The following is a 26,014-nucleotide window of genomic DNA, read 5'->3' as shown; positions in this document are numbered from 1 at the left end:
TAGTATAGTATTTTTGATTCATTATCTCTCTTTCCTCATGTGCAGGCATCACAGGACCTTAGGCTTCCATTGTTACGACCACTGATATAGTGACAGTTAGTTAGCTAGTTGCTAGTGGTCGTAACCGTGGATACCTAAGGTCCTGCGATGCCTGCACATGAGGAAAGAGACACAGCGAATCAAAAATACTATGCTACTTTTCTAATTGGAGATATTTGTTAATATTACTATTATTACACCTAACACATATTGGGATAGGATCTTGGAGATGGGAATACCCCTTTAAATACTGCATCCTTTGGGGTACAAGTCAGACTTTTTATCACTATGGAATTGAGTCTCCGTGCACGTATTTCTTTTAGATCTTACCTTTATTTATCCCTTTTTAATTGTAACTTTTATTCTAAATAAATCTCCTTTTTATTCAAATCACCTGTGAAGACTGAATCTCTGGAAGCACAATTTTTCCATATCTGTATAGGTTTATTCTAAGGCAAATTAAAGCCTTCGAAGGGTTGTTGAGTCCTTTGGATGGGTCATCAATATTATATCAGATTGGTGGGAGTTCCACACCGGAGACCCCCACCAATCACCCGATATCACTCTCTGCGACGGCTGGCTTCATGTGAAGATTGATGGGAGCTACAAGAGCACAGCCACATACACTGTGCAGTGGTCATTGCTGAGAACGTGCAACATCCTGCCGACACTTTAAAGCACACATGCCAAACTCTGCCCATGGACCAAATCTGATCCGCAGGGTCATTATATTTAGCCCGCGACTGCAGAACCACCACCCCTATGTGGGGCCATAATTCTGTATGGAGGACTATGTGGGGCCCATTATTCTGTATGGAGGACTATGTGTGGCTCATTATTCTGTATAGAGGACTATGTGGGACACATTATTCTATATGAAGGACTGTGTGGGGCCCATTATTCTGTATGGAGGACTGTGTTGGGCCCATTATTCTGTATGGAGGACTATGTGGGTCCCATTATACTGTATATACTGTATGGAGGACTATGTGGGGCCCATAATTCTGTATGGAGGACTATTTGGGGCCCATTATTCTGTATGGAGGACTATGTGGGGCTATTATTCTGTATAGAGGACTATGTGGGGCCCATTATTCTGTATGGAGGACTATGTGGGGCCCATTATTCTATATGGAGGACTATGTGGGGCCCATTATACTGTATGAAAAGCTATGTGGGGCCATTATACTATTTGGAGGACTATGGGGGGCCCATTATTCTGTATGGAGGACTATGTGGGGCCCATTATTCTATATAGAGGACTGTGTGGGCCCATTATACTGTATACTGGTTGGCTCGCGAATTTGTCCAAGTTTTTCATTTTGGCCTTCTGTGTGTTTGAGTTTGACATCCCTGCTTTAAGGCAACTATATGCCCCCTTACTAACCTGGTCCAATGTAACTGCACTGGTTACACATTTGGTAGGTACCCTGTGTACATGTTCCCTATAGGGACAATAGGTGTAGAAGGCCAAAAGTTATTGACTGTAATTTAGGAATTTCATGGTAAAATTGCCCTCACACTAAGAAACACATCAAAAAGCCTAAATGTGCAAGCTGTTTTAGTCCAAAAGGCGATCCAGTAAAAGCAAAAAGCAGCTTCCTAATTCTATTTAAAAAAAAACCCCACAATAACTTAAAAAAAAAAACAGAAATCCCTTTGCCAACTTATAATCTCCCTCATAAACACGATTATTAATTTTGGAACAAAGTTTGTAATTGATAAAAGCTGAATTTTCTAAGAATTCAAATGCAAATTATTTGAATGTTTAGAATTTTCGTAAACACCTTTAACATTTATATATACAGCAATTAGGAATCAGTCACAGTCTCCACTAATGTCACTGAATGCTTCACATGCTAATTCAGCCTGAAATGTCAATCTTTAGAGCTCAGACGAGCGGCTGTCTATATAAATGTGATATTTACCCATTTCCAAAAAAAATTGCAAAGATGAGTATTTTGTCTTACTTTGGGAAACTTTTAGACTCTACAAAACAGAACTGTCCTGGAATTAAGACAGCTGGGAAGCCTTGGCCTATCTATGGCATCCACTATTTGTATATATCCATCCATTATTTTATAGATGTATTTCCAAAATTGTACCATGTCTGCCTTTGGGCACTGTCTGGTATTGTAGCTCATCCCTATTTTAGTGAATAGAGCCAAACTGACTGCCAGATACAGCCTATGGACAGGTGTGGCACCGTTTCTGGAAAAAAAAAATAAATCTAGTCATAGACAACCGGTTTAATCTCTCTCTTAAGAATATCCAATTTATAGTCTTGTCCTTACTTGACTCCCACAATGTCAACATACTCTTGTTCTGCTGCTACCATCATCACCATGATATAGCTACATGTTGTTTTATCCCAGTGTGAAAATTGCAAGATTTCAATTTTTTTTTCCAGAACAAATTGTGATATGAAAAAAAACATTGCCAAATTTATTAAAAAATACATTTAACAAATATCTTTAATGAAAGAGGACCTTTCACTGTTTTTTTTTTCATTTAAACTGAGTAGTTCCTAAAATTGGTGCAGCTCCACTGATTCTGGAACAGTGCTCTTTTCTCCGCCCCTTCATTTCAAAGTTATACCACCCAGTAATAAAGGTGCAAATTTTCCCTTCAATCAACTGGGCGTATACCACAGCACTTCTCTGTGGGCGTTTGCTTTTTCTCCTTTGCTGCTGGCCAATCAAAACACGGCCGCACCCACAGAGGAGCTGAAGAGTTGGTTGAAGAGAGAATTTCCATAACTTTGGAACCAAAGAGAAAAAGAAGAACTGTTCCAGAATCAGTGGAGCATCGCCAATTGGAGGAGGTACTCAGTATTTTTACCTGGATTTTTTTTAATTTAAACTGTTTAAATAATAGGTAATTTTCTGATGACACATTCCTTTCAATAATATGATGAGAATGAAGTTATAGGCCACCAGACACATCTGGTGACACATGTTAGGGGACCAACATGAAACTCCATGGAGAACAGTCAACAAGTCTCTACCGACATCTACAGAAATGTTTCGAATTTTCCCGTACAAAAATGAATGTGATAAAGAATATAAAATGTACAAGGAATGTTTAGCTGCTCTTGGAGAAGTTGAGTTTTAGTTAACCTGTCACATTTTAAACCTCCCCAGAAATATTTTGTGAAAACTGCTATGAGTATTAACAAGAAAATTCTATTAGTAAACCTAACAAATTGCATCAAAAAAGTGAAGTTTTGAAATTATTTACAGTCCCAAAAATATAAAAAAATAATGGTTTATCACGATAACACTTGGAAATGTTCTGTCACTGTCTCCAAAAAGACACAAATTCCACATTTTTAAAAATCTATATATCGAGTACATTTTAGGAATGATTTGATGCAGGATGGGTCACAGACTCACTTGAACCTATCAGACAGATGAGACTGAGATCCCACCATCTGGATAAACAGAACAGGTGGATGTCCTCTTAAATTGACTTTATGGTCCTTCAACATGCCAAAGTGTGGGACAACTGGAGGAACCTTATGTCCTCTGTTAGGCCAGTCCGATCCTGACCGTATGATAAATTTATGATAAACTCTGCCTTTAGAGTTGTGTAAATTTCCTACATTCCACACCTAAAACTCGCCATACATATTATAAAAAATATCAGCTGGAATATCATCAATCAATCTTATGCTGAATGATTCATACTTTCGAGTAGACCATTAATATTCCAACTTACGCAAACAGACCATTTTGGCTGACATTTATCTTACGTGTACGGGCTCCATAAAGTCGGTCTGTCAATAGAAAATAACTGTTCAAACCAAGCATAGGCACTGGATGCACAATTGGCATGGCCGAGCAGTTTTGTGATCCTTCCCATCTAATTCTTTTGCATGGATCTCCACCCTGCTCTTCCTTGGTTGACAACTCTGGCTTTACAGGAGCACAGAAGAGGGTGGAGATGGAGGAAAAATAAATACGTGGGAAAGTGTATCGAACTGCTCAGTTTTTCTAAGGGTGCACCGAGCTCATGTGCTTGGTTTGAACAGTCATTTTCTCCTGAACAACCTTTCATCCCAATATCTATCTTGTCTCCAATGGTTTGTAGATCAGAGGCCCTGTACAACATGATAACATGTGATAATCCCATCCCTATATAAAAAGTGGGGAGTCTGTCTAAAATAATTAAATATGTATGACATAATTAAGGGTGCGTTTATGATGATCAAAGACTCTCCACATGTGAAGAGCTCAAAAAAGCAGAGGGATACAATAAAACTGTGTATAACACAAATTCCTCTGTATTAGATAGAATTACACAGAAAAATGATTCAATTAGTGCCCATTTTACAAACTGGATTGTAAAAACATAGGTTTCTATAAAGCAGACTATGGTTTAATTTATCTACAATTGATCATGTAGCACAATATCCTGTGTAAAAAAATAAATGTTATGAAACAAACAAACAAAAAAACGCTAAAAAAAATCCAATAAAAGTGCCGTACATTGTGTGTACATCGTCAATATATCGTAAGCAAGGTTAATCGGTAAATTACAAATCAAAAAAGCATAAAAAATAAATAGGTAAAAAATTAAATCAGTGCTGTTTGGTCTTTGTTTTATACCAAAAAAATATATATAATCCTATAATTTGAAGAATCTAAAGTGTTATAATGCTTAGTTCATGTAATAAACTACGTGCGTGATCAACCCACTATCAAAAGAATGAAATTTTCACTTTGATCACAAGCTGAACACTAGTCCTTCTTTTCTGTGGATATACATAGATATCATTAAAAAAAACCTCTAATCTAGAGTGGAACATTGGGAAAAAAATTAATAATAAATAGAAAAAAAAATTTATTTGGAAGAACTAAAGGATAATGTTAGTGGAAGCAGTTAATTTCTTTTACATGATTAATGTATATAAATTGTCAATTGTAAAAAAAAAGGAAGAAAAACGCGGATGTACGGAGCCATAACATGGGACCAATAGAAGTTTATTGGGCTCTAATTTACACCGTATTACGGGGAGCATTTTGCCCTTAGAAGAGTGGCTTCTCTTTGAAGAACATCTCCGTAATATGGCACTATATGGCAACACATAAGAGTCTCCGTGGCTCCATTATGTGTGCATGAGGTCTTAGTAAAAAAAAAAAGACATTAAGCTGGTTCAGTAGCAAATGAGAAGAGGAATAAAAAGTGCTTCTCTGAAAACCCCTGATGCACCAAAAATATCACCAAAAATATCAAAATATAAATAAAATATCTATGTTTATAAAATTAATGTTTGGCCCAAGCCAAAGGTTGCTGGTTATGTAATGTGCCAAGGCAATTACCCCCCAAAAAATAAAAACAACCTTTGCTTTTAGTACAAATGCAATATAACCCTGTGCTGTAACTGAGCGATCACACCTCAATACAATACTTGAGCACTGCTAAAATGTGAGCATACTGGTGTACATTGGAGAGGCATGGCTCAGTAATTAACATACATGATTTACTATATAACCCCCTTGCTGGGAAGGAGATTACAAATGCTATTGTAGCAAACCTCCTTCAGCATTAGCTGAACAAAAGAAATAAACTTCACACCGCAAAAGGTGTATAGTCTTTTTTTTGTTGTTATTATCTTCAATATCCACACTGGGATTTTTCCACCAAAATAGCTGCCGCAAGCTGTTGGGCGTCAGTCACGTGCGGATTTCTTTTCATAACTATTCGCACAAGTTCTGCTGGAAAGATGTTGCACAAGTTCACAAAAATCTTTTCTCTAGTGTTCGAAAATCTTTGGGGTTCCTGAGGGATTCCACAATAGGGTACCCTCCAAGAGGGATCTTGGCTTTCTGGTGGGCTTTGGAAAGCAAACTGCTCATAACACGGTTGGGACGGGTTACCCGCCATTTGGTAATTTGGTCGATAACCATAAGCAGCATCCCCATAACTCATTCGATCCCAGCTTCTGGGACTTTCTTGACTTAAGTAGGTCTTGTGTTGACGCTGTGGTGGGCTTTCGTATAGTCTTGAATCTGAAATGCTTTCCATTCTTGTAGACACCAGAGATCTTCCCATAATTCCATTCTTTGTCACAGGGGATTTTTGGGTAACATGGTACTCATTTGGGCAACTTGAACGAGCTGCAACAGCATGGTGCTGCAAAGACATATAAGGTGGTAGCGTCTTGTGGTGAAGCTTCACTTCTTGTTCATGCCCAAAGCTTTGAACTCTCGTTAAAGAGTCATGGTAGCCTTGCATGAATGCCTGAGAACCTGAACGACTGTGTGGATGAATGTGCTGGCACTTCAGATTATCTTCCAGTTGTGGATCAGGAGAGCTAACATAGGAACGGTCATTGTATCCAGCATAAGAATCGCTGCTCCCACAGCTCAAACTACCATCACTACTACAGTCAGAAGCCACAGAACTGATCCTGTAATCCGTGTCCAGTGAAAAACGCCGTTCTGGACTCCGGGTTCCAGAGATGCTGAGGTTTGAGTAAGCATTCATCATGGAATAATATCCAATATCCACTGGGGATTCACATTTGGGATACTGTTCACATGAGATTGCCCCATGGCTCTTTGTGGACATTAGCATTGGAGAATAAAGTCCAGGTGGTACTTGGTCCTGAGATGGTAAATGCACAGTAGTAAGTAAGCCGTTTCTGGATGGAGTTGTACTTTGGGGTTTCATACTTGATATACTAACTAAAGATGGCACAGACCTCGTCTCCAACTTATTTTTGGAAGGAAGCTTCTCCTCCAAGTCATAAGCCTGAGTTCTAATACTGGGGTCTGATTGCCTCTTTGGGGCTGAGCGCTTTACATCCGAGATGGTGTCGATCTTGGTGTTTGATGGAACACTATTGCTCTTGACCAAACCAACTTCATTGGCAGACTTAGTAATGTTGCTCCGAGACATGGCACGAAGTTCATCTGCTACTGACCGCTGAGGCTGGTTTCCTCTTTCTGGGTGATAATACTTGCACTTATGCCCATAGGTACATTTCTTTCCTAAGACAGCAAAATAAAAAAAATACATAAGATCTTTAGGCATCGTGACCCCAGATGACGCGCCTGATCTTAGAAAAGATGGATGACACTAGGGAGTCTTTATGGTCTCCTTTAAGCTCTCTACTACCATTCCTGTTACTACTACTCCTACAACCTCTACTACTGCTATCACCTCTACTTGGTGATTTCTGTCTTTTGGCATTTACTGTATGACTGGGGATTATTTGGCCTTCAGTCTAGACAAACATAGACACACAGCACCTAGTGTAAAATGAGGTCTCCAAACTCAGCTCCAAAAATGGGATTATTCAGTGTTGGACGTTTGGAGTTCTCCTGGGGTCGATAGTTGTGTCTGAACCTGGGAAACCTTATCATCTGGGTTATTGCTGCATATAACCAGTTACTTACCATAAGGACATGGCTGCTTCTTGTACTCAGGCACTACAGGCTTCTTTCTTAAAAAATTGTCCAGACTTGGTCCATGGCGACCTAAGGGATCATCAGGTGGCATAAATCTACCAAAAAAATATTTTTTTCATTATTTGATTGATATATGATACCTAATAATAAACTTTATTAATCAAAGTGGACTTTTAGAACTAAAACATTCAGGACTTTTCTTCAGCATTGGAAATCAAGGTTTTGTTCGGGGGACCCACTTGAATGGGGCTGAGCTGCACTTCCAGACATGAATGCACATACAGGGGGGCCACTAAGCCTAAATAAAAATTGTAGCGACGCCGAAGCTCAAGTAAGTATCATTGCCCCTTTACTGCAATGATCGTTGAGGGTGCTGATCCTTGAGATGGACCATTTATGGTGATTTAGTTTAAAGGGTTTTCTGGTTACCACAGCTGCAATTTGTTTTAAAAGACACAAACTGCTTTTTCACCATTTAGAGACCAGTGCTGCGTCTCCACTGCTCATCCCAGTGTTTGTTATTGTCTGCAGTGCTGACGTTATTTAGACAGCACTGCAGGCAATCACTGAGCTCTGCAGCTCTGAGTGGCTTATGCTATCTACTCGGGCAGAGCCACTGAGCTCAGTGATCGGCTGCAGTGCTGTTGACATGATGTGAGCACTGCAGACAATAATAGACACCTGGAGCAACAGCGGAGACTGAGCGTTGGACATGAGTATTGTGAATAAAATACTGTTTGTTTTTTAAAACAAACTGCAGCCAGGGGACTTAGGGTATGTGCACACACTGCGTTTTTTCTGTGTGTTTTCATTGTGGGAAAAATGCTGTATTTTCTTGTCTACTGGTTATGTGAGGTATTGCAATGCAACCCTATTAATTTGTGTAATGTCAAATGCAACCCATGGACAGGAAAAGTTTTTTTTTTAATTCTGTACAACCCTTTTAAAAGGGTTTTCCATTTTCTTTTTCAGAAAACCTGGTTAGGGTATGTGCACACGTTAAGTATTTGCGGCAGGAATTTCTGCATCAAAAATGCATCTCTTGGCAGGAAAACACTACTTAAAATATCATCTTTACATACGCTTTTGGTGTATTCTTTTTTCCCTTCCATTTCAATGGGTAAATATGCTACATAAACACTGAAAGAATTGACATGCTGGAGATTTGAAACTGCTTCAGATCTGCAAGGAAAAATTAAGCGTATGTAAAGATGATATTTTAAGTAGTATTTTCCTGCCAAGAGATGCATTTTTGATGCAGAAATTCCTGCCGCAAATACTTAACGTGTGCACATACCCTAACCAGGTTTTCTGAAAATGAAAATGGAAAACCCTTTTAAAAGGGTTGTACAGAATTAAAAAAAAAACTTTTCCTGTCCATGGGTTGCATTTGACATTACACAAATTAATAGGGTAGCATTGCAATACCTCACCAAACCAGTAGACAAGAAAATACAATTCAATCTGCAGGCACCATGTTATAAAGCTGGACGAGCCGAGTAGATTGATATATAGTTTTTTGAGAAGATATTCAGTATTACCCTTATTTTAATCATTTAAACCTCTGCTCTTTGTGGGATTTTGGGTCCAGTGGGAGGTCCTATCAGCGATTGACCATCCTTAGTCCAGTGGGTGGTCCTATCAGTGATTGACCATCCTCAGTCCAGTAAGCGGTCCTATCAGTGATTGACCATCCTCAGTCCAGTAAGCGGTCCTATCAGTGATTGACCATCCTCAGTCCAGTAAGCGGTCCTATCAGTGATTGACCATCCTCAGTCCAGTAAGTGGTTCTATCAGTATTTGACCATCCTCAGTCCAGTAAGCGGTCCTATCAGTGATTGACCATCCTCAGTCCAGTAAGCAGTGCTATCAGTGATTGACCATCCTCAGTCCAGTGAGCGGTCCTATCAGTGATTGACCATCCTCAGTTCAGTGGGCGGTCCTATCAGTGATTGACCATCCTCAGTCCAGTGGGTGGTCCTATCAGTGATTAACCATCCTCAGTCCAGTGGGCGGTCCTATAAGTGATTGACCATCCTCAGTCCAGTGGGTGGTCCTATCAGTGATTGACCATGGTCAGTCCAGTGGGTGGTCCTATCAGTGATTGACCATCCTCAATCCAGTGGGAGGTCCTATCAGTGATTGATCATCCTCAGACCAGTGGGAGGTCCTATCAGTGATTGACCATCCTCAATCCAGTGGGAGGTCCTATCAGTGATTGACCATCCTCAATCCAGTGGGAGGTCCTATCAGTGATTGACATCTCTCTCTGTGTGCACACTTCTACAAAGACAGCTGTCAATCACTGATAGGACTGCCCTCTGGACTAAAAATTTCAGAGAGAGCAGAGGTTTAAATTATTAAAATACAGGTTATACTGAATCTTTTCTTACAAAACTATATATCAATCTTTTCACCTCCCCCTGCTCTATAACATGATAGATTGAACAGCATTTTTATGATGACAGGTTTCCATTAACATGATAAGGACGTAAATGAAATGATATGTGCTGGCATTTGTCTCTGAATGCGCACGCCTTATTCACTTATATTACATCTTATTTTTTAATCATGGACACTCCGGGTCATCATATTAACCTCTGACGCAGAACAGCTTGCCAGGCCATCGTCTGTGTAGGAGCGGAGACGATAGCAGCCTCCACGCTATTTATAAAAGACGACTTCTGTGTGACATGACGTCTTCTACTTCGCTGTTCTATTATATTTCCCCCGCCTAGATTTTTTTTTATTACTGAGCCTACGACAACATCGTTCTGAATCAGAAGTGATAACTAATATTAGAACATTGAAGGATGCGAGTTACGGGGTCTACCTTATTAATGAATAGTCAGTGTCTTTCACTGAATTTCGAATAACGGCGTGAACGAAAAGTCATTATTTTTTACATTAGAGTTTGCAGTGCAGCTTATTAGAGGATTCATCCGATCCATGTTCATTTCCTCCCCAGTGGGTCACACCATATGGGAATTTGTCATATTTGACAAGTACCAGAACTATTGTTATTACATTCATGTAATGATTATCTGGATGCGTCAGACTTGAGCCGACCATAGAGGCGATGATGGAAGACCACCCTCCATCTATACTGGACACGTACACATCCACTGGTAGGTGCACCATAATCAAAGTTATCATTGCGCCCACAGGACAGATCATCAGTAAAGGCCCATTTACACAGGCTGATTAATGCCCATAAGCAAGTGTTGATTAACTATAACATACTTTTATGTACGCTCGTTTACCAATTGGCCTGTGTAAATAAGTGTTATAGGGAAGATATCATCAGATAAAGACCTAGTAATTAAATCTTTTTTTTGTGTGTTAAATGTATTTCCCCTATATCACAATCTCTATTAAAATTAAAAACTAGAAATCTTGTAATTTTCACACTGACCATTTGTTTTTTTTTTAGACTTGTACATGTGTTGCTTCCTGAAACAACAGGAAGTTACCGTAATCAGCCACTATGAACAGACTCTGACCCTATAATTTCCATTGAAGCATCTAATGAGCGTGTACAAATGAAAGGAAGGGGAGCAGGGTCAGGTGTGATATTGCCTATTGTGATTAGTTGATCCTGTGTTATCAGCTGTGTATAGATGTTACCTGTCATTATAATTCTGCTTCTGATGATAAGGAACCTGCTGAAAGGACCCGGATGGGTGGCTACAGAGTTGTGACCCAAGTCCTGGATGTCTGCTGACACATAGTGAGGTGAACTACAAGAATTAGGTACTATCCAGGTTGGGGTACACCTTGTCTAGGTGGGATGGCTTTTATGCTTTTTCAATCAAAACAGTATTAACTAAGTACCCCATGTTATCTACATGTACTATTACTATTCACTTACTTATTAAAGGGTATTTGCTCCTTCTCTTTTTATCTTAGGTTCTGCTTGCTAAATGGCCACAGCGTGAATGCACACCTATACATTGCACTTATACCAACATATGCTCTGGCTCATTTTTTGGGTTTTGTGAATGGACAGGAAGTATGAATGTAAAAAAAGTCCCAGTGGCTAGGTGTGAAAATTGCAGGATTACTAATTTTTTTTTTAAATAAAGATTTTGATATGAAAAAAAAGCATTGTCAATTTCTCTCTCTTTTTTTTTCTCGTAAATACTTTTAATACAAAAACCTTAATTAAACTGTTGATCAAAGCTCGGCCTTTAATAAAAATTGAAGTGAGACAAGTGATCAAGGGAGTATAATTGCCCCATTGCTGCAATCATCATTCAGGATACTAAACTTTATACCTGATTTTAAACCAGGCCAGTTTATTTGGTCTGTGTGGTTTGGTATAAATTTACAGACAATACATGGACCCACACAAGTCAATAAAGCTATTCACACATCAGTTTTAATTGACCCAAGTGCCTGATCTGAGAAAAACTCTTTGCACGTCTTATTCTGGTCAGTTTTGGTGGATTAGACTCTGTTATTCAGTTATGTGGGAGCAAGAAAATTGTGGGTACTCAATCAGAAGTGTAATATCCATGTTTAGGAACAACGGTCATCCAAATCTAATGGTAATAATCCTACCAGATTACCCAGCAGTGGTGGCTCCACAGCATAACTTGCAAGTACAAAAACTTTTTTCTACACTGTATTGAGCACTACTACAACTAAATTTGTAAGAATGGTAAAAAAATATATATATTTTTCTGGTCCATTTTGTAAATTTACTTGCAGTTCACACCTAGATAACCTACATATGAAAAGGGTATGCACGCTTTGTATAATGAATCCTGAATAGATATTAAATTATAGCCTGTATGATAACTCTACTTACCAGTAGTTAGAATATTCTTAAGTGCCATGTTAATATTTGACTACTTTCCCTATAGGTTTATTTAACGAGGCCCTTAATAAGTCCCTTAGAGGGGCGCCAGTTTAGTTTGGCTGCATCCCTTATTTTAAAGAGGTTTTCTGGTCAATTTTATAAATTTACAGTGGGAAGTCCAGAAGAAAAGAAGATGTATTCATTCCTGGATTCTGCTCCAGCTCTTATGCTCCTGAAGCCATGACGTCATGATCACCAGTCACCTGACCGCTGCGGCCATTTATTGGTGGTCATGGTCTCCTAACTCTGCAGGCATTCACCTAACCGCTGAGGCCACTAAATGGCTGTAGAGTCAGGAGACCACAATCATCAGTCACCTAACCTCTATGGACATCAGTTGGTGGTCATATTTAACTAATAGAAGTGACTGGTGGGAATGGTCTCTTGGCTCTGCAGGCAGTCACCATAATCCTGCAACCACTGAAAGGCTGCAGATTCAGGAGACCACAACCACCAATCACATGGAGGCTATAGCCATTGGTTGCCTGCAGGTTCAGGAGATCAGGACCACCAGTAAGTCACCTGATCGTTGATGTCACAAATTGGTTGTAAGCTCAGGAGACCATGACCACCAATCACCTGACTGCTATGACCATTGGTTGCCTGCACGGTCAGGAGATCATGACCACCAGTCAGACACCTGTCCGTCGAGGCCACTGATTGGCTGTAAGGTCAGGAGACCATGACCACCAGTCACCCGACCGCTGAAGCCACTTATTGGCTATAAGGTTAGGGCTCTTAGGAGACTATTGGTCATGATGTCATCGCGTGATGTCAGTGCTGGAGCAGGAAGCTGATGACAGGGGAGAGCATAGTTTTTTTATCTTTTTTTTAATGGCATGACTCCCAAATGTGAATTTTAAAAATAGATTGGCATGTGGAGCGTATTTGTCAACAGTCTTTATGTTGTCAAGAAAATCCAACCCAAGAAGATGTGAACTTTACGCAAATCCACCTAAAAGTTGGAGTTCCTCTTTGCTTCAGAGATGTTCCCTGATGGGCCTTAAATGGCCCAGTTTGGGACACTGCAATATTACTATGTGTAAAAACCACTGCAGGGATTCCCCTTTTCATAAGCCCTTGAACATTAGCAAAGATGTGGAAAATTAACCTAAGGATCCTAGAAAATAGATGGGGCCGTACATCCTTCCAGTCCTTCTCTTCCAGGTAGAGATGTGGTTAAGCAACACCAAAAGGTGGCCCCATTTTAATCTTCACTCTGTAGCTACGTCATCTTTATTTATAACCATTTGTCCCAAAACTGAACCAGCAATGGGTCCTAGAAGACAGGAGCTCAGACACTGCCCAGATACATTCTTCTAAATCCTCAAAAAATGAAATATTTGTACAAAACAAATACTGCAATTTTTTTTAGGACAAATGACTTACTTGTCATTGACAAATGAATACATGAGCAGCCTTTCATCAATGAATTTCTTCCACTCGGGCTTCTCATTTGCCAGATCTCTATAGTTATCATTTGACACGATTATGCCATCTGACTCAAATGCCAACTTCACTATGAAGCGATCATCATAGCAGACCACTCTCCTGCCCTGCACACGCCGAGATGGGGTAAACACCAGGATCTTGCCCTTCTCTAATTTCCGTAGGATTTCTTGATCTGGAAAATAACATTGTATTTCAATGCAATTATCTGCAAGGATTCTAATTGTGCTAAGCAGATAAAAAAATTATGCATGATCTATTGATCTGATTCAGGGCACTGATGCGTCCTAGCACAAAATGCCCCCTGTTGGAATTCTATGACATGTCGGAACTTTGTAGACGGAATACCCTTTAAAGACTCAAGTATTTATATTCCACAGAAATAATGTTTGATCATCTTTGTTTGGAAATATGCATCCTCTTGTTCCTCTATTATTCTTCCTGGAAACATAAATGAATTGACAACTAGGTATTCACATTGTTACTGTCAGCACTGATTAGATAATTTCCAGAAGGCAAAATAGAGGAATGAGCCAAAGCACAGTTCTGAGATATTTTTCATAAAGTAATGATTCTGGAGAACAAGTATTTATTAAATCAGACATGACAAGAGACCATTTTTAAAAATGACTACACTTTATAAAACGACCTGTCACTTGCCAACAATATGTAATTTTTTTGCCCGGTGTAAATCCCGCTGTTCTCCTGAATCTGGAGTCTACTTTCTTTTGCTCCTGGGCCTCTCCGATCCTGAGATTTAGCCTGCTCTTCACTATATAAAAAGCTAGTCTTTTTAGCCAAATGGGTGTATTCCTTAAGAAGACGGCTATGGAGAAGAGTTAAGAACCACGCCCACTTGGATACAAAAAATGGAATTATATACAGGTAAGAGAGGTTCCTATCTCAGGAATGGAGAGGTAGAAAAACAAACAAAAACAATGTTGGATTCAGGAAAAAAGCTATATAAATATATTACATATTTATGGAAAGTGACTGGTCCTCTTTAAACATTTTTTGTTAGAGTGTCTGCTTAGAAGTGTTGATTGGAGGGGATCCAGATCATGAGATCCCCACTGATCGCTGAAATTAAGGGGATGAAATGCTTAGCTTATACTCAAATGTAAGCAGAGCATAGACCTTCTTCAGAACCACTACGCCTCTGTTCAAACTTGAATATAAATTGAGCTCTTTCTTTCAAAATTCGGCCCATCAGTGATCGACACTACTAAACAGGGTTTATACCATCAAAAAATGTTTACAAGAGTAGAAATTTAACTAAAATTACTAGTAGGCCATTTCCCAGAGGAGCATTGCATGACCTATAAAACTCCTTACTTTGACTTAAGACCCCCTTGTTAGAAGCCTTTCACCCAGCCAAAGAAATTCTTCTGCTTTGCACTGATTAGGGGCAAACACCATGAAATACGTGTCTGCAGATTGAGTTTCCGGTTTGGCTTATTATCCTAAAGCCCCCGTCTCACATAGCGAGATCGCTAGCGAGATCGCTGCTGTGTCACGGTTTTGGTGACGCAACAGCGACCTCACCAGCGATGTTGCTATGTGTGACACTTTGCAACGATCAGGCCCCTGCTGTGAGGTCGCTGATCGCTGCAAAGTGTCCTGGACCATTTTTTGGTCGTTGCTCTCCCGCTGGTCAGCACACATCGCTGTGTGTGACCAGCGGGAGCAGCGATCAGGCTGGTAACTATGGTAAACATCGGGTTACTAGGGGCACACGCGCACCTAGTAACCCGTTGTTTATCATGGTTACGAGCCTGCTAAAGTGAGCGGTAACCTCCCGCTCACTGTAGCAGAGTGGTAACCATGATAAACAACGGGTTACTAGGAGCGCGTGTGCCCCTAGTAACCCGATGTTTACCATAGTTACCAGCCTGCTCCTCCTTCAGCAGGCTCGTAACTAGGAGCAGGACATCGTGGAAAGATTCTTTCCACGATGTCGCTGCTCCCCTGATCGTTGGTGAGCCTGCCTGTTTGACAGCTCACCAGCGACCACATAGCGACGCAGCAACGATGCCTGACAGGTCGTATCGTTGTCGGGATCGTTGCAGCGTCGCTAAGTGTGACGGGGCCTTAAGTCATGTGGCAAGGCCTTTAAAGGGTTGATATTGACTTTTAGGATTGCTACTTCCATTCTTCTCTAAAAAGGCCATAGTCACTTTAAGGCTGTGTGCCCACGATGCGTTTTTAATGCGTTTCTGCAGCGTTTTTGCAGCTGCGGAAATGCATTAAAAACGCTTGGCAGAAGGGCAGCAATGTTCCCCAATGATAATCCGCATGTACTGTGCACATGCTGCGGAAATTTCCTCTGCAGATTATCATTGCGGAAAAAAACGCAGCACTACCAATTATTTTGCGGAAGTGCTTCGTTTTCGCCGCCATTGACTTGCAGTAGAACGCGCCAATTCCGCAAGACTGCATCTGTACTGGCGTAATTGGCGCGTTCTAATGTGCGGATGGTACCCGGGTGTAGAGGAGAGGAGAGTCTCATCCACACCCAGGTACCATTAACAAATCTGTAAAAAAAGAATAAAATAAAAAATAAATATATATTTACCTTCTGGCGGCCCGCGCTGCGCTTCTTGCTTCCCGGCACTTCGCAGTGGATTGAAGGACCTGCGCTGACGTCAGAGTCATGTGACGGGTCACGCGACTCTGACGTCGGCAGGTCTTTCAATCCACCGCTGCCGGCAAGGGAGAACGGAGTGAGCTGGACACCGGGGGCCATCGGAGGGTAAGTATACATTTATTTTTTTATTTTTAACCATTCTCTCGGGTCACACTATATAAATCTATGCTGTTTGCATGGATTTATATAATGTGACCTAGTTGTCACAAGCACTTTCCAAGTGATGCTAATCGCTTGGAAAGCGCTTGTCAATCCGCATGCGGAAATGTCAGTGAAGAACGCTCTATGTCCGCATGTCCCTGGCAGGAAAACGCATGTACAATCCGCATGTACAATCCGCATACGTTTTTTTCTGCCAGGGAGATGCAGAAAGGTTCAGGAAAAAATCCTGAGCATTTCTGCATTGTGGGCACATAGCCTAAGGCCATGTTCACATATTCAGTATTTTACACCAGTATTTGTAAGCAAAACTCAGGATTGGGTGAAAAATGTAGCAGTGGTGACGTGTTTCTATTATACTTTTCCTCTGATTGTTCCACTCCTGGTTTTGGCTTACAAATACTGAGGTAAAATACTGACCAAATACTGACCAAATACTGAACGTGTGAACGTCGCTAAAATGATCAGTTTTAAATTTGGTGGTATTGGACATTATCACTAACCTGTAATTAGAGCATCCGGTCGAGACTGTTCCTTTCTCCAGGCAGGTACAAACACAGTAATATCTTTATGGCCTCTATCTTGGAACCAGGTAACAGCAAGTTTGATCCCACGGCAAGAAAATACTTCTTTATTTCCATGACTAAAACAGAAAGAAACTAGTATTAATCAATGTGGTATATCAACTTTGGTCAGACTCGACTACACAAGGACAAGAGAGTCTTCTTTTGGGCCCAGATTCAGTTGTGACAATGAGGATCAAACATTTTAAGGCTCCTGAGGCCCATCAGGTGAAAACTCATAAAGGATTGTGTCTGGTATGACAATCCAGCTCCATAAAAAATCAATAGCAACCATGTTTTTCTAATCCTGGACAACCCCTTCAAATGTAGACATGTACCTGCTTGGTTACTGATGGACTGCAGAACCAGAGAGTTTCCAGTGCAAAACAATGTACCGTAATTGAAAAACTGTAACATGGCTTTATGAACGAATGAAAGAATTATTGTAGTAAAACTGTTTGTGTGTAAATGGATTCTGGACCCTCAGATTATTTGTCTGATTGAGGGCACATATTTATGGCAACAGCCATCCTTAAAATGTTTTAATCACTCCACCCAGGGTGGAGATAGATGGAAAACAAGTAGGTGGGAAGGTGTATATAAATGATTGGCCGCACCATGGAGCACCGAGTGCCTGTACTTGGTTTAAACAAGGGATGTCAAACTCAAAACACACAGAGGGCCAAAATGAAAAACTTGGACAAAGTCGGGGGCCAACCAGTATACAGTATAATGGGCCCCACATAGTCCTCCATACAGAGTAATGGGCCCCACATAGTCCTCCATACAAAATAATGGGTCCCATACAGTCCTCCATACAGAATAATAGGCCCCACATAGTCCTCCATACAGAATAATGGCCCCACATAGGGGTGGTGGTTCTGGTGTGAAGTGCCAAATATAATCTCCCTGAGGACCAGAGTTTGACATGTGTGGTTAATAACAGTCTGTACTGATGCTGAGCTGTAATATCAGCTCACAGAAAAAAGAGCATAAATTCAAAAAACATCACAGAAAAAGGAACAGCCTTACCCACACAAGGTCAGAATACCAATGAACTAACAGGATGCAGTAGACCCACATGATAAATGTGGGGGCAACACTGGCGCAAAATACTGATGAAACGACCACTCACAGACCTACCAATTCATGGAGGATGTGGCTGGCTAGTATTAAAAATGCACACGGATGGAGCTTGCATAGGGCACCAGTCACACAGATACGTTGTGTGATCCACAGTGTTTGGCTTACAACCTATTGATGACGCCTGTACTATTAGATCAGGCAGGCTGCTCAGTATATAAGTACAACCCACAAAGACAGACACCCCAATTCACCCAACCAACACTAAAGGGCCTGGCTACACCCTGCATAAAAATGGAAAAATGTGCAATAAAAAGATGAAAAATAGTGTATAAGATAAATACATTACATGAGGTATTGGTCGATATTTTGGCTAAAATACGCAAGCCCACAACCCACGTCAAGGATCTCTACACAACATTCATAAACGGTTCACAGAAGGGCAAGAACCATCACAGAAATAGAAACAACCTCATCAACTCCAGGCAGAATTACCAATGCATTAACAGGATGCAGCAGATGCTGTTTCTTGAACTGCAATACCAGACATAGTCATTGGCAAGGGTGGCAGTGTTCCCAGTAAAACAACCTTTTACCGAGGTGATAGTGGTGAGGTGATCATTAAAGAATTTGGTCACAGAGATGTCCAAAAAAAAAAATTAAATAGTGAAAACATGCCTGTCAATCAATGTCATTGTTATGAGTCATTCCTCCTTTCTATAAAACTCTCAACCATGTTAAAAACTTTCAGCAGAATCCTCATCTGCAATCACCTCTTGTAATCCAACATATGAAAAGGAAATTACAAGAGCAATTTCGATGTAATGATTTCTTGTCTGGAGTGGGATCTCTTTGAGAACATTAGCAATTATACCAATGACTACTTATCACATGCATTTCTATTCAGAGCTGCACAGGGAATTGCCACAATGGAAAATAATTAATTGAACACCATGCGGATATTTAACGACATTTTTCCCAATTCTAGAATTTCAGAATGTCAGACAATAAAGTGCTTTACACGTAGAACAATATTCGGTCTGGAGACTTCTAATTAATTTTCTGAGTTTTAAGATTCAGTAATTAATAACCCAACTGATAAGTGCATTTACACTTTCACGATTATCGCGATCGAGTTCCTAGGAACGCTCATTTCACGGTAATCTTGCATTCTAGCAGTGCAAACAAGCTCACCGAACAAATCACTGAGATCACCGAACAAATGAGAAAAATGCTTGTTCATTGGGTGAAATGATCTTTTGGTTTAGCCAAAAAAACTCATAATTCTCGGCAACGCATAGTCCTTTTAAACAATAACAGGAAGTGTTCTGTGATTAGTGCTGCCGTCATGGGTGAACTGCAAGAAAAGGAGACTAAGGGACAAGGAAATAGCAAGATCCTGAAGTGACCGACGAGACAGAGGGGCCTTCCAGAAAAGTAAAGATTGCGTTTTATTGTTCTCTGTATGTTGATATTATTTCTTTCTTAAAGAGACCCTCCAGGCTTCCAATTACCAGGCTTGATTTGTGGCAATTACCTGCTTATCATTGTATCTCACTAGTAATTTAGTCATCTGTATTTTCTAATCAATCGGCTCTTGCTGTAAGAAATCAACTCTAAATGCACCAACTTTCTGGTAAACCTTTGATAGACAGGAGCAGCAAAGACATGGAGCACAGTATAACAGTAGGACTAAGTAGTGTAGAAGTGAATCCAGCTCTGGGATTAGCTAGCTAGAATCTGCACCATCCGCTTTTCCCTCTCCTCTCCCCTCCGTTCTCCACAGAGTATAACAGGCTGTGTAAACTGAGACCTCACTGAGCTGGCAGTCTGTCTGGTGTTAAGCAAGACAGATTTTAAGCTGGATATTTATTTTCTTTTCAGGACGGATAACGTCATCCAATTCTGAGTGACATAATGTAATAACAAAGGGACGCCGCACCAAGTAAACCTTGTGTCATCTGTCAGGTCAAAAGTATAATACTCTCTAAGGACAGATCAAATGTACACCAGACTACCAGACCATGCCACACAGGAGGAATATCTCCAATGTCAAATATTCTGACCTGGAGACAAATCATTTGCATCCCGATATCATCAACGATATTAAAGAGTAATTAAAATATTTTTTTCACGTAATTATAATTATTGATTAGTCTTTGGAAAGTTGTGAATCTTTTTAATTTACTTCATTACCTTATCTTGCTTCCTTTTCGCGTGTTTCCATGCTGAAAGGACTGTTTATGCTGCCTTGTTCATGCAAGCATGTTGCTGTTTTGAACTGCAGGTTTAGCAATAATCTGTACTCCTTTGTGAGCTCCTCTGCTCCCCTCTTCTATTGCTCAGAGAGGGAGAGAGTTAGTCATTTCGTGCCTGAGGACTGAGGAGTGGAGCAGAGAAGCCCACTCAGGGGTACAGATAATTTGTTAGACCTGCAGGTCAAAACAGCTACTCTAAGTGCATGAACAAGACAGTTGAAACAGCCCTTTCATCATGGAGTTTGGAAGAAAAGGAAGCAAGATAATGGAATAGATTACAAAGATTCACGTCTTTGCAAAGACTGATCAATATTTAAATAAAAAAAAGAAACAAAACATTTATTTACTCTTTAATAACAAAAATTCCAACTATCTGAGCAGTCTAACAGTAGTTAAATCCATAGTCCATCAACTTGGGTGGTATTCTCTGGTCCAACATGCATAAGGCTATAAACATGTCTGTGTTTCAAGGTCTGAGAACTTGCCATGGGTCTCCTGACCTGAGCTTGACAGCCTTATAAGTATGTACGAGACTTTCGAGTATGGCTCAGGGGACCAGTGGCCAGTCCGTACATTGCTGTCAATGCGTAGACCATGAAACACGGATGTGTGAAACTGGCCTTAGACATAAGGGAATTGAGAATCTGCATAGATAAAGTGATGGTCCTATTAAAGAAGTGGGGTTTCAGAGATGTCCATTAAACAGGGATTAAACTTCCCTGTTATGCTGATCGAGGCACATCTCAGAGTTCAGATCCTCACTTATCAATAAGTTATCACCTATTCTATGGATGGGTGGTAACTTGCTTCACTGGTCCACCCCTTTAAGTCATATACCAAATAACATATGAAGTGGTTATTATCTAAACCGGTGTCCACACATCTGGTGACCTGTACCAGCATTTTTGATCTCGCACATTTTGTGTAGTGGTCACTGTATCACTCACCTCATAGCAACATTGCTCCCATCAATTACAATTGGTCTTAGGTTTTCACTGTCATCTACTCCCTCCTGATGAAATGGGGATTCGGGTCTTTGAGATTCGAAAGAAGATGCTTCCCGTACAACAGTGTTACTCACAGCCCCATTTTGTTCAGTCTCGCTCTTGCTGCCAAGTTTGACAAGTTCCCCCAAAATGTCATTAATTAAAGCATTTGTACCCAACTTGTTAAGGACAAGAAGAACCTGCTCTTCCGAGTATCCCAACTTAAGTGCAAAGTCCAATTTCGTTTGGTATTCTTTTATGTCGTCCGGTGGTTTCTTTATCTCTTTCGAGCCCGTTTGATCATGTTCAATCTTAAGGTCTTCTAGAATCTCGTTTCTTTTTAGTATGTATGGCTCAATGCAAGGAGAACGACAGAGCTGTCTATGCTTCTTGGTCACCCGGTAAGGTTCTGCTACAAGTCTACTGGTCCGCTCAGACTCGTTATCAGAATTTGTGCTTTCTTCCGAGTCACAACTCGAACTACAGGTCTCCTCAGAGGCTTCTTTATCTGAATCATCCTTTCTGGAATTAACTTTATCCATGGTTGGCTTCCGCAGAATAGTCCACGGCACAATTGCACTTAAGTGTGTATCACTGGTCTCTGTGTAAAGACGCCCAAAGCTATGGCCAAAGTCATCTTTCAAGCCCATGAAGCCGGTACATGTGTCCGACTCCACCTTGTTATTATTTCTGAAGCCTTGATAAAATGACCTGAATTCCTGAAAATTAAAGAAAGCATAAATTAGACAAATAGTAACAGGATATTTCATACTGTAGTTGGGTAGTGGTCATTGAGCTGGTATGGATGGCATGGATAAAAGCATAATAGCAGTTGTATCAGGGCTCTTCTGCTTGAGGGTGCTAAAGTTTCCTCCATCACATAAAAAGACACTAGTATTATAAATGGAAGATGGCAGACCCAGATACAGTTTTTGCATTGGGGTCATGATTTATAAGAACCAGCCAAAGCTATATGATGCCCCAACTAATTTATCTCTGAAAACCCATTCCAAATTTAGTCATACATTTTTAAAAGCCATCATGTCCATTACCAATTATTCTGTAGAATTAGCCATTTCATCATGTCAATTCATACAATCTCCTTTTTCATGAAGAAGACTGACAGGAGGCCATGACCTTGCCCCCGTGGCTATCTATCATTACAGAATAGTAAAACGATCATGCTTATGCACAGCATCCACAATGGCCTTCTTCCCCCCTGTAGGTGGCTAACGGTCGCATAGTCGAGGGGAGGTATGTATCACAGAGATGGCTGTCCTCTGTGATGTAACCCGGAGTGTTGCTCTAGTGCATGTAAGCACTAAGAGGACTAATTGGTGCACCTGGGACCGGGTTACAGGTAGTTTGGAGAGCTGGGCGGGTCCAGCTACTCACATGCCTCACCTCTGAGTGTGGCTAACAACCTATAAAATGGAGGCCGGTTGTTTGGCACATGGTCTGTGTGTTTGGAGGGAGAAGGCCTCCTGTGTGTTGTTGTCTCCAGACCATGCCAGGATACTGGACGCTACCCAGCCTGTGTGCCCACACGACTGGCTAACCAGAGACTTGCTTAAAGGACACTTTACTTGATTTGCCTTAACTGAAGGCTGTTTGTATTCTTTTTGTTTTTGGTTTATGAAATAATAAACCAACATGGACTTTTAAAGGAACATGCTTCCTGTTTGCCTCCCGTTGCGCCCAAGTGAGTACAACCCCTACACCCCCTATAGCCCTCCTCTACAACTGTCCTGTCATTTTTACAGTGATCCTCCCATCATGTTAAATTCATTAGAAAAGGAGCACAAGCGTTTTGAAAAGGGCTGGTGAGTTTGGTCAATCAATTTTGAATAAAAAAAAAGAAGCTGGTTGACTGATGTCCCACAACTGTGGGTCCCATGCATGCCTATTTTTACTGCACCCTCAAATGATTGGGGAAATTATTGGACACAGTGGGATTCCCATTTATTTCTAAAAAAAAAACATAAAGGGCAAAAGCACAGGCAACTTCTTACAAAAACGTAGTTGTTTCAGGAGAACTTGGAGCAGAATGTCTGATTCTGCCTCTAGCTCCTCCCTCCTCCATGGAATTTTAAAAGCATCAACTGCCATCTCCTATCTGAGTAATGGGAAAATCTGTTTTGACTGAATACACATTGTCATAGAATGTTAAGACTGGAAGGGACCTCCGGGGTCATCGTGGCCAACCCCCTCCTCAATGCAGGATTCACTAAACCATCTCAGACAGATGTCTGTCCAGCCTCTGGAGACTTCCAATGAAGAAGAACTCACCACCTCTCGTGGCCGCCTGTTCCACTCATTGATCACCCTCACTGTCAAAAAGTTTTTTGCTACTATCTAATCAGTATCTTCTCCCTTTCAGTTTCATCCCATTGCTTCTCTGTTTCCATGTGCAAATGAGAATAAGGATGATCCCTCTACACTGTGACATCTCTATACCCGTGAATTGAGAGTTCAAAATTAGTCCAGGAGATGAAATCAGCAGATTTCTCTGATAAGATATATTACAATTATTGCTTATTTTCATGTGTACTATTGATTTATGAAATATAGCTTTCAACGATGGTTACTCTTTAACTACAGGACATATACGTTGTATTGTGGCTGATAATTTTCCAATGTATATATCATTTTGCTTGTATAGGCTGGAGACAATGACACATCAGATATATTGTACAAACACAACGGTCTCTTGGGAAACATCCACTTGCATCCAAACCAGGGACTGCAACAACTAATTGTACCTAATTAGGAAGCTTCTCCTATTAGAATTATCCTGAGCTTCAGCAGATTGCAGACATTCCCACTGCCTCTATCAGTTATGGGAAGGCTGCAGATGGCCGGGATGCTATAGAATACGGTGTCCATTTGTAAATCTGACATCTGTGTGACGACCAATCACTACGGGACCTGATGAGACACCACCAATTTGATTAAGTCCATTTGCTGCAAAAATCAGTAGAGTGTGGCCATCGCGTTAATTAACTAATGGGTAAAATCGACTAAAATTTAGAAAAAACTCTTTGCATGTTTTTAAATATATTATCAGACTTTGCAATAACAAAAAATTTGATTTCAGATTTGATATTTTTTACCAAAATGCACAAATTTTACAAAACTAGCACGTGCATATATTTTTTTTAATGCACCCAAACGGAGCATTTAAAACTACTCCAATTCAGAAAATTAGGATTAGTAATTCCCATGGCTCCTATGGCAATGGTATGGCTATCACTATGGTTGTATATTACTGCAAAAATCCTTATCAGGTGGTAACACGTGTTCCTTGTCATCTTGAGATCTGGATGTATCTTGTAAAACCTATATTACTTTAAATGGAATGTGTCATCAGAAAATGACCTATAGTATACACCAGGTTTTTATGTGACATGTATTTTTTAAACATTTTTGCCAATATTTTTTTTTCATATCACAATCTGTATTAAAAAAAGCAAAATTGGCAATCTTTCAATTTTGGGTCTTTTTTAGACTTTTAACTTCCAATCCTTTCAGGAGAAGTTTTCAGCAGGTTCTTTATCATCAGAGTCAGTATTACAGTGACAGATCCCACTTCTATACACAGCTGATAACAGGATCCACCAATCACAATAGGCGATGTCACAGCTGACTCCCCTTCCCATCACAATGACATTTGCACATGCTCATTAGATGTTTCAATGCAAAAGACATGGTTGGGTTAAGTACATATGTTGTTTCCTGAAACACCAGGAAGTTATTGTGTTAAAAAAGCCCCAGTGGCCAGTGTGTAAATTGCAAGATTTCTATTTTTGTTTTTAATAAAGATTGTGATGATGTGTAAAAAACATTGTCATTTAAAAAGAAAAAATACAATTAACACAAACACCTTATTTAAACAATAGGTCATTCCCTTCAAATTGTGACTTTCAAGTAGGTACAACATCAAAGCCGTTTCTCCATGAGTAAAGTGGATAAACCTACAAGCATGTAAAACAACATTTTCCTACAGCATGCCTGGTTTTCTTTTGATATCAGGGATTATAGTGTTAAAATCTTGGGTTTTCAACATCTCCTCTCCATTAAACACTTGATCTAGCCTTTGATATAAGAAATGCTGTTAGAACAGAGTTCTCTAGGGAAGTATTGTAGCCTGCAGGCATAACGTGACTGTAAATCAACATTTATCAATACATCTCAACAATGGAGATGCAACATAAATCCAGGAGTGCATGTCAATGTGTATGGGGAGCTAGATGTGGTGGTATTTCTGTATCACAGTATTTGCTGCTATCGGAAGAATACAAAGTAGCGCAGTTTTCTACGTGTACTCAAAATTATATTATCCACACTTCTGTGGATACTTTATTGCATTTGTTCTTACACAAAACCAGAAATTCTCTATAAAATAGAAGTGAAACGACGACAGAGACAGACTAGAGGGAACTGAGGATCATCCTGCATATTACTTACTGGCTTGTTTGCTCTCTTGACATCTCTGTTTTATCAAATACAGTGGCTTGCAAAAGTATTCACCCCCCTTGGCTTTTTACC

General features: G+C 40.3%; 1 protein-coding gene across 2 annotated transcripts in view; it reads right to left on the bottom strand.

The window, feature by feature from the left end:
* Nucleotides 1-269: 269 nt before the first annotated feature.
* ZC3H12C (zinc finger CCCH-type containing 12C) overlaps nt 270-26,014 on the bottom strand; it is a 164,937-nt gene continuing 139,192 nt past the window's right edge. For both annotated transcript variants that reach the window (XM_073662437.1, XM_073662436.1), the window contains exons 2-6: nt 21,428-22,185; nt 17,080-17,219; nt 13,711-13,945; nt 7,446-7,552; nt 270-7,037 (exon numbers count right to left, since the gene is read on the bottom strand). In XM_073662437.1, the coding sequence (XP_073518538.1) occupies nt 5,659-7,037; nt 7,446-7,552; nt 13,711-13,945; nt 17,080-17,219; nt 21,428-22,116 (2,550 nt within the window). In that variant the 5' untranslated portion in view covers nt 22,117-22,185 and the 3' untranslated portion in view covers nt 270-5,658. The remainder of the gene's footprint in view (nt 7,038-7,445; nt 7,553-13,710; nt 13,946-17,079; nt 17,220-21,427; nt 22,186-26,014) is intronic.

This window comes from Phyllobates terribilis, unplaced genomic scaffold (assembly GCF_046119375.1).
Source record: "Phyllobates terribilis strain yellow unplaced genomic scaffold, ASM4611937v1 Scaffold_2__4_contigs__length_985480577, whole genome shotgun sequence".
Taxonomy (NCBI): Eukaryota; Metazoa; Chordata; class Amphibia; order Anura; family Dendrobatidae; genus Phyllobates; species Phyllobates terribilis.
This window is presented reverse-complemented; position numbering and strand designations above follow the sequence as displayed.